The sequence below is a fragment of the Scatophagus argus genome, chromosome 13 (genome assembly GCF_020382885.2).
Source record: "Scatophagus argus isolate fScaArg1 chromosome 13, fScaArg1.pri, whole genome shotgun sequence".
Classification (NCBI taxonomy): Eukaryota; Metazoa; Chordata; class Actinopteri; family Scatophagidae; genus Scatophagus; species Scatophagus argus.
The window spans coordinates 17018753-17033677 of NC_058505.1; the positions used below are offsets into that span (position 1 = coordinate 17018753).

At 42.2% G+C, this 14925-nt stretch overlaps 1 protein-coding gene across 7 annotated transcripts in view; it reads left to right on the forward strand.

The window, feature by feature from the left end:
- The window catches only part of tnk2b (tyrosine kinase, non-receptor, 2b), a 52961-nt gene that overhangs the window by 8407 nt on the left and 29629 nt on the right, over positions 1 to 14925 (forward strand). For 4 of the 7 annotated variants that reach the window (XM_046407782.1, XM_046407780.1, XM_046407785.1 and 1 more), the window contains exon 3: positions 10133 to 10347. The exons of 1 other annotated variant lie outside the window; for it this stretch is intronic. In XM_046407782.1, the coding sequence (XP_046263738.1) occupies positions 10267 to 10347 (81 nt within the window). In that variant the 5' untranslated portion in view covers positions 10133 to 10266. Of the gene's footprint in view, positions 1 to 4929; positions 5050 to 10132; positions 10348 to 14925 lie in introns of all 7 variants that reach the window. 2 more of the 7 variants (XM_046407781.1, XM_046407787.1) reach the window with 2 other exon arrangements.

Below are 14925 nucleotides of genomic sequence, written 5' to 3' on the forward strand. Positions count from 1 at the left end.
TATATAAATAGAATTGATAAAATCATTGTAAGTATTCAGTGTGTGCTTGGCAATCCACTACGAGCACTGTCCAATCAGTAGACGTTATTTGCTAAGATTCTTCATAGAAATCTTAGGCACCTGCTAAAACTGGAGAGACTTTTTGATTATTGACGCTAATGATTATGTTCCACTACTGCTCGTGATGTTCCAAGAACATGCTTCCTGGAAAACTGGTGATGTTACTTGTTACTCAGGATGTAAATAAAAAAGTGATAGTGGGAGGAAAGGTAGACAGAGAAAGTATGAGGATGGAGGGAAAGGCACTAAAAGGGAGTCGAGGAGCGGAGAGGAAGCTCCCAGAATAGCAGCAGCCACCAGTGAGCATGCTTTTTGTGACGAGTGTCTCTGAATACTTGAAGGGCCTTGGGGGCCCGAACTGACAGAGGAGAACTCAGAGGAAAGGGAGCCTCTGGGACTCAAAGTGTGTGTGTGTGTGTGTGTATGTGTGTGGGTGGGTATGAGAAAGAGAGAGACTGTGGACGGTGTTATTTTAACCCTGAACTTAACATTCGGCTGTCACACTGTATCCCCCCGCTGCTCCAGTCTGCTGACTTCTCAGTCAGTCTACCTGCAGACCAGTTGTCACAGGCCTCACTGTTGTCGTTTTCACTCCTCCTTTTCTCTCCTTTCACCTTCAGCTGTTTTTCTTCATTATCTGTTCTCTTTTTTTCTGTTCCTTCACACAGATACACAAGTATTGCGTTACCAGCCCCCCTGAGGGCTGGCATGCTGTCTGACACTTCCGGGTGTATTGTGTGTTTGCTGTGTTGTTAGCGCCTCAGGTTTCCCAATGAGGTGACCCTGTAATAGATCACCTGTAATAGATACTGACTACTCACAGCCTCCATCAATAAAAACTTTTAATTTTTGTAGTTGTTAGTTCTCTAGCAAGCCTAGAAAACTAGTTTTCCACTACTGAAGGGGTTGGCAATATTGATACAATACTCTACCATGCTGTTTATCATTTTATGCACAGCTATTGATACATTTTGTGGTATAGCAAATATTCTGTAAAATTATTGTGACTGAAATATCTGGACATGAGCTAATCTCTTTTAAAATAAATGTGTTTCATTGAATTAATGCAAAAATCCTATCAGAACCCAATACTGTCTGAAAACAGTAATGTTCATTGACTTACAATGTTGTCTGACCGATGGATGTAAAAAAAATACCAGAATTTCCCTTTAGTGCATGCATGTGAGAGGCCTAAAGAAGTCCATGCTTCACACACAGTTTACCACCATGCAGCACAGGGACACTTCTGTGTGTTTGCTTGATAATGTTGAGAGATAAATCATGATGGAGACAGAGGAGTCTCACTGATGTTTATCAAGGTCGTCTAAGCGCATGTGGACTGAATTCAGCTCACTTTGTTGTTTCTCTTCAACCTTATTTTCACTGTGCGTTTTTCTGTAGTAAAGGAATGCTTCAGTTTTTTTGATAAGCTATATTTCAGTCCTTATCTTTGCACTTCCTCTCTTGTTCTCTCTCTCTCTGAGGGTGTATAAGTGTATTTCACACACACACACACACACGGACACACACTCTCTCAGGGCCACAATGTACAGTGCGTATTGCTGTCTCTCTTATCTGCTGTTATTCTGCTCAATCACTCACTCCTTCTGGATAGATAGGACCGGAAGAGCAGCTTATATATTGACCAGGCACACACACACACACAGCTACGACACAAAGTTTGCAACATACTGTGTGTTGCAATGTTCTAGTCCTTAAAATGCCATCTGACTGTTTCTGAGGCTGTGTTAAGTGTGTAGGTGGAACATAAAGCTGGCATTTTACTTTTTATCATTGGAGCTGAAGGATAAACAGGACATTTCTACACACTGATATCAGTCCAAGGGAGGGATGTCTGCTTTTTCCAAAAATAGAAGTAATTACATCCCTGTAAGCTGCCAACAGACATTGCAGAGAATTATTAACATCCAACGTGGCATCCGTTTGAGCACTACTCTACAGCCTTAACTTAACTAACTGTACTTAAATGATGAAAGGTCCACTATGTTTCCTATATGATTTCAAACACACACTGATTATGTCGGTGAGTTTTGATTGCAGTGAAAAAACTCAAGCTGTATGGTTTAAAATACGTTTCACTGAACACCTCCATTACAGCTGTCCTCCAACTGTCCCCCAGCACATCTAAGACAATTAGGTCCAGATATTATGTGGTTATTTGTTTCTGCTCACCATGTCTTTGGCAAAATAAATCAGATACAAGGGAGAACCTCTTTGCCACAGTTCTAACACCTGCCTGACACATGAATGAAAAATGCTTTGAATTGGACTTTCTCCTCTCATTGCCTCAGACTGCCCCCATGTGGCCAGCTGGAAAAATAACAATAGTAGTTTCAAATACATTTTTCACAGAATCCAGTTTCCAGTTCAGAACTGTGGCTGTGGACTTTGCTCATTTGTGCCCTATCATTAGCTCAGATTCAGTACAGTTTAATATAGATTGTCAATCGGATAATAGGGCTGGACATGTTTGAAATCAATACCGTGTTATCAATAAATTGTTTTTATGTGATACATCACGGTGTGGCAGATGTATGTAAAATCTTAAAATGCATTAAAAATGACAGAACTTATCGCATCTGTAAAACCAGAACTCAGTAACAATTACTAATTACTTGCTCAGGATCATTTTTGTAAAAGAGTAAGTCCCACATGTGGGATCTGCCTTGATTGGCATGTTAGCTGAGGGTGTGAATGAGTCGGTGTGTTCATTGTTTCACTGCACTGTCAAAATCACACACACACACACACACAGAGCCTCTGGAATGATGTACAGTATGAGCAGGCACCCAGATGGCAGTGAAATGCAGAGAGCTTTAGCTTCCCATGACTTGCATACTTCTTCACCTGTGACCTTGGCACTAAAACACATACACACAGATTAGGTGAGACAGCGGGACCCTCGTTCCGTCCTCCCATCCCCTTAAGCCTGTCCTTTGCTACCCTGTATGGCCAGCAGGCTTTAGATGACCCTCTTAAATCCCACCTGTTTGCAGGGACAGAGGAAAGCCGACACCGTACACACTCACGTGCCCACTCAACACTTCCCAGAAAGACAGCATTAGAGCTGAGGATTATATAGCACGGATTTCTAGTTGTCTCTCATATTCACACAAACACACGCACCTCATCTCTCTCACACACCTCTGTCCACAGTGGATTTTGTTCAGCATGCATGTCCACCTCTGGTTCAGCTGAAGTGGAAATCTTTCTGGGAAAGGGGTGATGAGAGAGGATTTGTTGGGGATAAAATTTCTCCTGACCACTCGGTATGAAATACTCTGTGCTCTCCAGCAAATGGAAGCCATTAGGACGTTTGACTCTGTGCCCAACCATGATTGATCTCAACTGAGCGTGCTGGGGTGGGGACAGACTGTCTTTCAACCACATCCTTTTCATCAGGTTTACAGTTTGGACGTACTGTTTCAATCAACAAATGGTGGCTTTTACTGTTGATAAAATGGCATCTTATAGGAAAGTCAGAGCGTGATACTTAATTTACCCACATATTGTAGGAACATTTATCTTTATGCTCACCACTATCCCAGGGTGGTCAGAGACAAAAGACGAATGGATAAAATAATTGCCATAGCATAGATCTTTATGTGCCAAATTTGTGTGTTACTATGTTTGGACTGGACAGTATAAAGAAACTTTGAGAATTTGTCAGATATGGCATGAAGCCCCACTGAAACAGATTTTTTAAGTATGGACAGGGCACAAAGGTTCAAATGGATTTGACAGACTAAACAGCTAAACAGTTTAAACTTAACAATTGTAGTTGCTAACTTGAAAGCTGGGACTTACCTGGCATCCTGTAGCTGTACTCTAAAGAACAAACATATCTGCTAGATATAGAAGTCCATGCTTCACACACAGTTTGCCACCATGCAGCACAGGGACATTTCTGTGTGTTTGCTTGATAATGTTGAGAGATAAATCACGATGGAGACAGAGGAGTCTCACTGATGTTTATCAAGGTCGTCTAAGCGCATGTGGACTGAATTCAGCTCACTTTGTTGTTTCTCTTCAACCTTATTTTCACTGTACATTTTGTCTGTAGTAAAGGAATGCTTCAGTTTTTAGATAAGCTATATTTCAGTTCTTATCTTTGCACTTCCTCTCTTGCTCTCTCTCTCTCTCTGAGGGTGTATAAGTGTATTTTTTAGACTTTGTAAATTAATTGAATAATGGTAAAAAATAACTGACAGTTTATTGTTAGTGTGATAATCATTTCCACTAGTTAATCTGTTGGTTATTTTTTTTAATGAACTGAAAAGTAGCAGTTTTTCAGAGCCCAAACATGTCACGTCTTTAAAATACATTTACAACAATCTAAAACAAGAAAAGCAGCAAATGTTCACGTTCAAGAAGCTACTGTGTTTGGTGTTTGAGCTTGATAAATGACTTAAAAGATGAATTAAATATCGACGCAGCTGGTGTGACTTCTACTTTAAGTAAGTAAGACAATGAAGATTTTCGGATATGTGGTAGTTTGCAGAAATGAGGCAGCAACAGAATCACATTTGTACTTTAAAATCTTATTAAGTTTTTTTTTTTTCAGCATATGATGCGGATTTCAGGAGAGAAAAGAGGTTTAGTTATGACAGACGGCACGTGGATCAACAGTCAGGTTTTAGTCCACTGGTATTGACGCTAAAGGTACAATCACAAGCAAGAACAGAAATGCTGAAGAAGCTGCTGTACTGTGTCTCATCAGTCCACACCCTGACCACAGCTGCATCAGCTTCCTCACTGGCCCATTACGTTTTAACTGTGTCAACATTTTCCCCAGAAGCACTGACCTCAGCACAGTCGCAATCTTAACGTCTCTTTTTCATATTGTAGGGTAGTGAATCATCTGGTGGCAGAAGTGGGTGTTCTTACTATGACCTGTGAAGAAATATTTCTCTTGGGAGACTTTTTAGGATCTGGAGCCCAAATTGCTGTGAAGTCCACCAGAAACAGGTCTAATACCTATTTAGTTCACTTACTGCTCAAGGAACAGAATTTTAATGTTTAAAGGTTCGCTGATTCTGATTCTGAGTGATTTTATTTTGAAGTTATTATCATTAGAAATTGCTAGAATAATTAAGTTAGTTGTAGTTATGATTTTGTTTTTCTTCACCATTTTAAACTGGTGCAAATGAATTAAAGGACAAGTGATGTAACAGTTTACTAGTTAGCCTTTATACATTTCTGATTAATTTTCATAGTTGACTCATCATTACTAAGTTTTCAACTTCATGGCACTGCGATGTGGGAGATGTACACACAATATATCAAATATAGTGTATGTAATATACAGAATGTGAACTGAATTGCAATTAGAGACAAAAAACCCCCCAGAAAATCAGACATTTGGAAACCAGTATGACTCGTGTGACGATTATATTTACACTCAGTGTAAATATATTGTATATAATTTCCACTAATTCATAGTTTGATGATAGCATTGATTATTTTATCAGTGAGTCTATACAATGGAAAAAGGTCCATCTTAAGTGACCACACTTTCCTATATTTAGTATGCAAGTGGATTTTTAATTGGTTGTTGATCAGAAGAAATAAGCAATTTTAAGTCATCTGTTTGAGCTGAACAACATCATCATTAATCTTTAACATTTTTAGATGTAATGATCAGTTAGTGGAAATCCTTTGACAGATTACTTCCCCACATATAACACACACGCACATTCACAGATACAGGACACCATAGCCTCTTCTTCTGCCCTGTCCAGTCACTAAGTAGGCTGATTATATTTCCACCCTACGAGCACCACATCAGTAGTAGACCACAGGGATTTCATCCAGCTCCTGTTCAAAAGCTTACTGCTGCCCCCAGAGCCTGACCTCTACATACTGATGGTCGTAAAGAGACAGGAGGGACCCCAGAGCCCCAGTCCTTTCAGTCTGTAAGGGCTCTAAATGGTCTCTTATACAGGAGGTTTGAAGGTCCTGCAATGTTTGGGCTGGGAACACTGTGCCGATACACCCACAGCCTGTCTGCTCTGCTTCTCCTTGCTTTCCATCACAGGGACAGAGAAGGCGTTTACATGTTTTAACAGGCTCAGCTTTACCTTCCCCATGACACAAGATGGCTGACAAATGAAGCTTCGAAGGTCAAGGATTAAAGCTCCAGCATTAGTTATTAAGGGGATTTTCCAGGTTTCTGGATGAGAGTGTGTGAAATGTGGTCTGTAATGGAAGCTGAGAGATCAGAGGTGAAGGTGTGCTTCTCATATTATATGTTACTGGAGTATTCTGTTCTCTCTGCAGTACTCTGTTTTGTTTTGTTTTAACCTAGGCATTATACTTACACACTATGGTGTATAACTGATTCCTACTTACCAAAAGGTTTGGAATTGGTCCATTAAAAGTGGGACTTTTTTTGGGGGGGGGGGTATTCACAGGCTGTGATTGTTATTCTAAATGGGTGGCAACTTGCAAATGATCCCGACGGAGATGGACCTCTTTGTTAAAGAGTAAAACCTTTCTATTTGGTATAAATATGTCCTAAGGTTTGTATTTTGACTATACCTGCTGACTGGTAGAGCAGGCAGTCATATCTCTGTACCTGAATCAGATATCAACACCCGGCAAGCACCAAATGTGGGTATATTTTCCGTTTGGTGAGTAAATCTTGCCAGGCTGTTTGCCACACTGGCAAAAAAAATGTCTAACCCGTCTTGGTATCAGTGACGAGCTGGCTGTGTCATAGTCTGCGCACACACGGTCAGGGTGTTCAGGATGCATCTCCTGAAGTCTCAATTCTACATCGCTTTGTATGGCAAAGTATGTGCGTGGGGATAAGTACTTCATGGTGCATTCAAGTACACCTCGTAAACCCTGGAATTAATGCTTTAGTGGCCATGGGGGTTGTTTAAAACAAGAAAATTATTTTCCCTTGTTGAAATACATAGGTCACGACTGTCATTTCTTTTTTGTTCTTTCAACACAGTATTTTTAATAATTAGATTCTAAACTCAAAACAATATCCAATTCATTTCTACAGGCAGTTACAGGCAGGCAGGAGTTTAAAAAAAAAATTAGAAAAATCAAATTGTTCTCAGCAAACACCACAATGTTATTGTTCGAAGCTGTTTTACTGCATAACAAAGTCATATCCAATATGTATATATTTTGGCCGTTAAGAAGTATGCTTGGCTGGTGAATTTCATCATCTACCAGTCAACTTGGCGTGTGAGTCATTTCAGTATGTAATGGGACATGCTAACTTCATCAGGGGGAGGTGGTGGAGCGCAGCGACCCCACATGGCCACACAGCTCAGCCCTGCTACACTATCATCCAACCAGGATGTCCCTTCTCCGTCCTCTGCTGCTTCTTTGTCCTCTCTACAGTCTGGCTCTGTGCCACTTTGCTCCTCTGTCTTTTATATTCAATGCTACATCATGCTGTGTTTGTTGTTTGTGTGTGTTCACAGTATTGAGGTCGTATTTATATCCCCCTCTGTACATGCTGTTTTAAGTGTCCAAACCTTGTTTGTTGTTACTGCCTGACTGTGGGTTGTGGATGTGGAGACGTGGATGGCAGGATAAGCTGACCTGGTGTGTAGGGAATGGGAGAGTTGGAGAGGCTGGGGTAGGAGGTGATGGTGAGAGAAAATGAGGTTGCAAGCCTTTGAGGGTTGCACTCAGTGGTCTGATAGGCTGGCTGGCTTAACCAATAAGGAGAAGGAGGGGGGCGACATAACAGAATACTCCAGAGACCAGAAAACAAAACCATTAACAGAGAAAGAACATGGGTCATCACTGGTTCATTCAGGCTCATGTATGGTGGAAGGAATTTGACAGTGCCCTCAGCATGTATATATTTATATAATCAACATGCAGTGGTAAATGTACAATTGCAGGCCTCCGTGTGGCTGTGTGTAGTGTGTCTGTATGCATGTGCAGCATTTCTGTGTTTCTGTTGTGTACAAATATTTGTTCTTTGATGCGTGTGCATCTGCCTTTGTGTGGAGGTGAGCATGTTAGTGTGTTTAAAGTGCAGTGTTGCGTGCTGCTCTCATGTGTGACAGTCGGCCTCCAGAGTAGCAGATTCAACAGAGCAGAGGAGAGGAGAGGCGGAGGAATGAGAGCAAAGAAGCCAGTGTTGCTCAGCAGGCTGCGAATAACCGGCCTGAGGACATCAACAGGACTGGAATGGACTCAGAGAGAGATGAAGGGGGAAAAAAAGGGAGATGGGAGACAAGAGGAAAGGCTCAAAAAATATGAAAAGAGGGAAAAGGAAAGAAGGCAAGTGTAAATGATAGAAAGAGAGAAGAAAAAAAGAGTGAGTGACATGAACCGAGGGGTGGAGAAAAAGACTTATGAGTCAAAGAGTGTGTGTACTGCTGTCATCTACTTGTGTTAAATGGCATCAGGGTGTAGAGTGCAATGTTACTGTTAGTCACACTACCACTGTGAAAGACCAGGAGGTAGTGACACGCACACACACACCACACACACACACACACACACACACACACACACACACGTTGTTCTTTTATTCTGTTTTCCCCTCCATCCAGATGTCCACTCAGCGAGGATCCAGATGGCCTGGATACCCTCCCTGTAGTGGAGAGGTGCTTTTGACGCATGCACACACACACACACACACACACACACACACACACACACAGAGCAGCATGGCCGTGTTTTTCTCCTTCTCACAGGGAGGATTAACTCTCCTCATTAGGGTTCCCCCGCCTCTCGCCTTCATCTCTCCTCCCCCTCCCTCCCCATGTCAGCATGCCTCGCCGCCATTGGTCGCTTCTGTGAGGACCACTGCTGACTTGATCACCGTGACTGCAGGACACAGGGAAGCGGGGAGGAGGTGGTATGGGTTGATGTTGCCACGGTAATAGAGGAGGGCGACCACTCACCAAATCATTGAGCTGGGGCTGAAAGGAAATAAAAAAAAAAAAAACGTCAAGTGGAGGGGTGTGGAAAGCGGGTTAGAGGATGAGGCACTGAAAGGAGGAGAGGAGAGGGAAAACAATAACAATAATAACAACAACAGTGAGGGATTAGGCATCGACCACACAATCGGGAGGTCCATTCAGGACAAAGCAGCGTTAAAAATCCTGGCAGACTTAAGTCGTGATCGTCAGAGCTGAGCTGCCAGTCCGATTGGAGAGCTCCTCAAGATCTGTGTGTGTTTGAAACGCACACAAAGGAAGGATGAAATGAAACAGGTGAAAAATGAAAAACAGCTCCTGTACGATCCTTTCCCTTGGCTGCTGTGATATTTCCCTCCCAGCGATGAGTGAGAGGAGGTAAGCTGGCTTGAGTGATGCCTGGGGCACAGAAATAGAAAGAGAGAGGATATGAAGAGCATGCGTCAGCACTAAGGCAGGGCCAACGAGAGAGAGAGAGTGACAGCAGAGATGAGCAAGGTGGAGCGAGAGAGAGATCGAGGGGAGAAGTGATTACTGTGGTGTAAGACTGGACGACGGAAATAGAGCCTGCTGGTTTTGTCACCTTCAGTGCCACACCTTGGCCGCGCCATCCCGGAGCTCCTTCCTGACTGCGGCAGCTTCTACACATGGGATTTCCTTGTCTAGGAGGACGATAACAATCAGTTTCACGCCTCGGCTGCTGGCACGTGAAAAGGACAAACTGTACTTTTTTTTTTAAAAGCATTGTCTTCTGTTTTTCTTTAGAAGAGGGAGATTCCCTGCCTGAACACAGAAATGCAAAACGAGGGACTATGTTCATTCTACACTGAGAATTATTGTCTGCAGCTTGCCAGAGGAAGGCATTACTAAAACCTATCTCTATAAAGACAAAGCACCTGTGTTTTTACACACTGGTCAGTCAGTGAACACAGCCCTGTTATCATTGTGTAAACATGAGGAACTCATTGTCTGACCATTTTTGGGGAAGGCTGAGTCTCCCTAAATGAGGCGCGCAATGAAGGTGGGAGTATTAGAGGCGTAGTTGGTTGAATGATTCGAAATAATGAACTCAGCTATCTGAAATAATGCAGCGCTGTACCGTGAGTGACACGCAGAATACTGTACTTGTCTTCCTAATGACTGCACAGAGCTCACGGCAGGCTGACTGACCGACTGACTGAGTAAGTGAGTGGGTTTGCTCACTGGCTGGAGCTGTGGCTGTTTGAGGACTTTGAGGACACGAAACCCCGGGCAGGTACCCGTTGGGTGCTGCAGCCCCACCATGGGGGAGACAGCAGAATACCAGAGGCTGCAGGAGACGTCAGAGTCTGACTACCAGCGCCTGCCCAGCGATGACGAAGAGGTAGACCTCTGCAGTTTCTTTCATTATAGTAGTGACATTGCCACAGAGCTAGAGACATGGATGACACATAGACAATGAGCTGCAGTTTCAGAAGGTATCATCCCGCTAAAACAAAATTAAAGGGTGTGAGATGATGTAAGGCTTTTGCTTGACTCACTGTAGAGAGAATTTATTTTAGGTTGAAAGATTTCAGGTTTCAATGAAAGATTTCAGGTAATCAGTAAATTATTGTTTCATGTTACACACACTATATTAGTATGTATCTTCTGTTGTAGGAAATGTCCCAATAGATAATTTTTTGTGGCAGTAACTGAAGCAACAGTGTTGCTTGTTAGTGTGTGACCGTGCAATGTTTGTTTGTGTCAGTACCCAAAAAACTTTTTGTCTGCCTCCAAGTGACTTTACTTAGACTCCTTTAGTCAGGGTCAATGATGTTCATGATATTTTAGTGTATTTTTTAACGTGTAATGGGTTAGCAGCAGGCAGGGGGACGTAGTATTATTTTCTGTAATTTATGTGTTATGTTATGTGTTCTGGTGTAGGGTGCATGCTGACTCACTGTCATGATTTACTTGAACACATAACTGATTTGAGGCATCATTAATGTTATAATTAACACCTGTGCTTTTCCTACCATTTATATGCTATAGTCCAATTATATGCTCTGAGCAGGACCTCGTGTGTAAACTTGAGTTAGAATCATAGATCTCCGTAAACGTTCATTCATCTGTCACTAAGAAACAGCTCTTTTGCACTCATATGTCACCATCACCCTCCTCAGTCTTCACATACACTCTCTCTCACACACACACACACAGCACCTCTCACCCACACAAGGCCAGTCCCTGTGTGTGCTGACTTACTGGGTGCAGGACCATGAGGTCATTGATGAAGTGCTGCTGAATGAGCTCGGTGACAGGCTAAGTATGACATTTTATACCCTCCCACCTCTTCCGCAAACTCCCACGTCCACTCACTAACCATCTGATGTACTGACAGGCCTGACTGTTCTTGCCACTATGCTGTTAGTGTTTTTGTCTTTTTAAAATCTGTATTTGGTAGTGTACTGCAGGATGGGAAATGTGGCAAAGAGAGAGAGCGATGACACGTAAAACGTTTTCCTGCTGGATTGGAAAAGTACACTTCAGCACAGTAAGTTGGCCAATATTAGCTAAATGTATGGACGTATGTCGGCAGATAAGTAACAAGAAACTGCACTACACAAATGCCTAACTAGGTTTGAGAGAATTTAGAAATATTGTCACTATTACATAGTTTGACCAAAGAGCAAGCTGAATCTTAAAATGTAAACTGTGGGATCTAGAAAAAGATTGTGTGTTAATGTTGGACAAAATATTGTAGACTAGTTTGTTTCAGAATTTCCCCAATTTTAGGATGGATTCTATTGTTTTATTTAGGCAAAGTTTTTATATAGCAGCTTTTTTTGTTAATTGGAAAAAAGATGGTTACAGAAAACAGTTATATTCCCTTAACTCAGCACGACTGTGAAAAGACTTCAAATGAGACTCAGCACCATTCCAGAGCACTCGATGACCGTGCACGGGATAAACAAAACAGACGGACAGATGAACCTGTAGATTTGTGCAACAGTTAAAATATCATGAATGTTGACTGTGTGCGGCCTTCGTAGTCAGTGTGCTGGTGCGGCAGAGTTAAGCCGGTGGACACTGCAGCTGTCCTGGTTGCTGGGGGCTGAATCAGATCACTCTCTCGCTACAGCTGCAGCTTCATGCTGAATACAGCAGTTTTCTAGTTTTACCAGACACAACCTTAACACACATCTTTGACTGAGAGTCAAAGATGTGTGAGAAGACATTAATAGAGAAGGGAGGGGGCTTAGTTTACATAAACACCTTGTTTTAATGCTTAATACAGATATATTTCTGATATGTTTTTCCCCCGTTTGGAGCATGGAGGGATTAGTGAGCATCAATCAGCACTACTACATCTGCTGTAGATTTTTTTAAATTGGAACAATAAAAAATATTTTCTGCTTATGTCACTGCAGCACACACTGGGCTGGATTTTTGCTTCACACACTGTTGATTTGTCAGTGATGACACTAAATCAGAATTCAGAGTCTGATTCAGTGTCATCATTGATAATTTCGACTTATGTTTGACTGACATTTTCACTCCCACCCTCCTCTCCCCTCTTCACCAGCTTTAGGGGACATGGCCCAGGACTGGGGTGACGTTAAGAAGCATTAGTGGGGGTTGTTTTGATAGTCTGCCCTCATGCATATTAAGCCAAGCTATGAAAAGGGGGCACATATGTTCTGTGTTTGCCTGGAAGCAGTCTGTTTGTATCCAGAGCTTTATTCATTCATACGGTCGGTTCTTGCCCTGCAGCACCTCTTCTGACTCTGAGAATGATGAGGTGCTGTGGACAGTGAAGGGATTTCAGGAGAACGTAAAAGCCAGACTTTGGCAAAGGGTTGCTATCTGTGAGATCAGGAATGACGCATCTCTGTCTGTCTGTGCATGCAGGCCTCCATCAGAGGCATAGTCTGTGTGTGTGTGTGTAGATATTTTCCTTGCACAGATGTAAGAGGGATTAATAGTGTTTGTTCTACTACTCCTTCACTCTGCTCTACCAGTTTTTGGCACCCGACACCAAACCGCAGATTCATGTTTTGCCACCAAAAGGTTGCGACTTATTTCAGAAATGCACTGGCATCGCGTCCGTCCAGATCCACTAAGCTGTTTTAATTCCCAGCACTGTACGTCAGTGTGAATCCAGCCGATGTGAGCGCATGCCTCTGCGTGCCTGTGTCTGTGTACAGTGAGCATCATATTACAAGCCTTGTCTCTATGTGTGTGTATGTGTGTTGCCATACTCAGACATGATGCAGACCTCACACAGTGCTTTGTTCATTTTCATAATCTTATTAGCCAGCGAGCCGCTAATTTGATGTCAATTCATGATAATACAATCTACACAGTGAGAGATTTAACTTTGGCTTTACAGTATTAGCATCCTTTTCATATTCCAGTTGAATAGCCAGATAGTCATGCTACTGTACGTGTGTGTGTGTGTGTGTGTGTGTACATTCAAGAAAGAGGTGGGGGTCAGAGAGGAGCAGCTGCCCCTGCCTGCACTAGCTGCTTGTACATGTGAAGGATCAAGTAAGTCAGACACAAGAGCCACAGTTCATCAACAGAAACAAATCACTTTAACTTTAATATGAACACATTTACCGATTAACAGGGCAAAGTAAGGCACCTCTTTCTGCATTTACATGCACATTAGTATCAGGTTTTTAGGTCTTATCCTTATTCTTTTAATCTTTTTTGGGCTATGATGTTTACATGGAGCATGGCAAACCTGTTCCAGTATTCATTTTTCTCAATGCCTTGATTCCTGTACATCTTAGCTCATCGGTTTGGTTTCAGCTGTTAAAACTCTGCTGCTTACCATCCGACTGACTTCTCTGTCTGGTGACAGCTAACGGAAAATACAATAGAATTCATGATCTGCATTATGGAAGTCGCACTTTCCCTTTATTTCAGCACCGTAATCATCATTGAACATTACCGTATGCTAACATGTAACTTGAACTGATGATGCCCCTGTGAGCATGGCGGATTAGGAACCTGGATAAGGTGTTTACCTGTCACAGGAGAACTCAAGCTAGCTTATCCATGTTCCTCAAAAGAGGCATGAGAGCTTAAACCAGGATGTTGTGTTTATGGTGCAGCTCAGGTGATGGATATTCCAAAAACCTGATCATGACCAGGAATCTCGTGCACAAATCAACAGCACTCAGTCATGTCGGTCTGCTCAATAAAGAGAAAAATCACGGCTTCACGGCTGTATGGCTCCATGCACCAGTTAAGTTGTGGTTTATATCTATGTCTGTCCAGATTTTTATAATATATGAAGTGACTGCTAAAGAGCTTTGTCACATGTTGCTCCATCAGTCACCTGAAGCTCGATATTAACACCAATGAGCCTGTGGTGGACTACAGGGCTTCAAATATGGACATTGCTGCAAAGAAACCACAGATTCTAAAATGTGGATGCTTCACACACAACTTTAACCCGTCAACACAGAAGATCAATACAATCAGCACAGTTTCAAGGTGGACACCCAAGATTAGTGTCAGAAATTCAGTATCAGACCAAATGTGAAATATGGTCATAATCTGGCCTTTTGTTCCTAATTTATGATATTGAATAATGCACCGAAATTGTGCATTGTGATATCACAGTGAAGTTAATTTTTCCACCTTTTCAATATAAAATGTTATCACTTCATTATTTTATCATATTGGGCAGATCTCAGCTCATAACTGCAGACCAATACAGCTGTGCCTACACACTGAGTAAGTTATCTGGACACCTGTAGGATTTCCAATCTGTTTTGAAGATAGAGGTTGTGTTTTGTCATCATCACAAGTAACTTACTCACCCAGTGATGAAATGTATGGACAGAATCAGTATGAATCAAAGCTGATAGCTTTAATTGTGTTAGGTCGTTCAGCTGACTGGTTTAATCCTGAATCCCTTCTGAATACAGTGCAGTAATAATCACTTGACCTAATGCTGATGGCT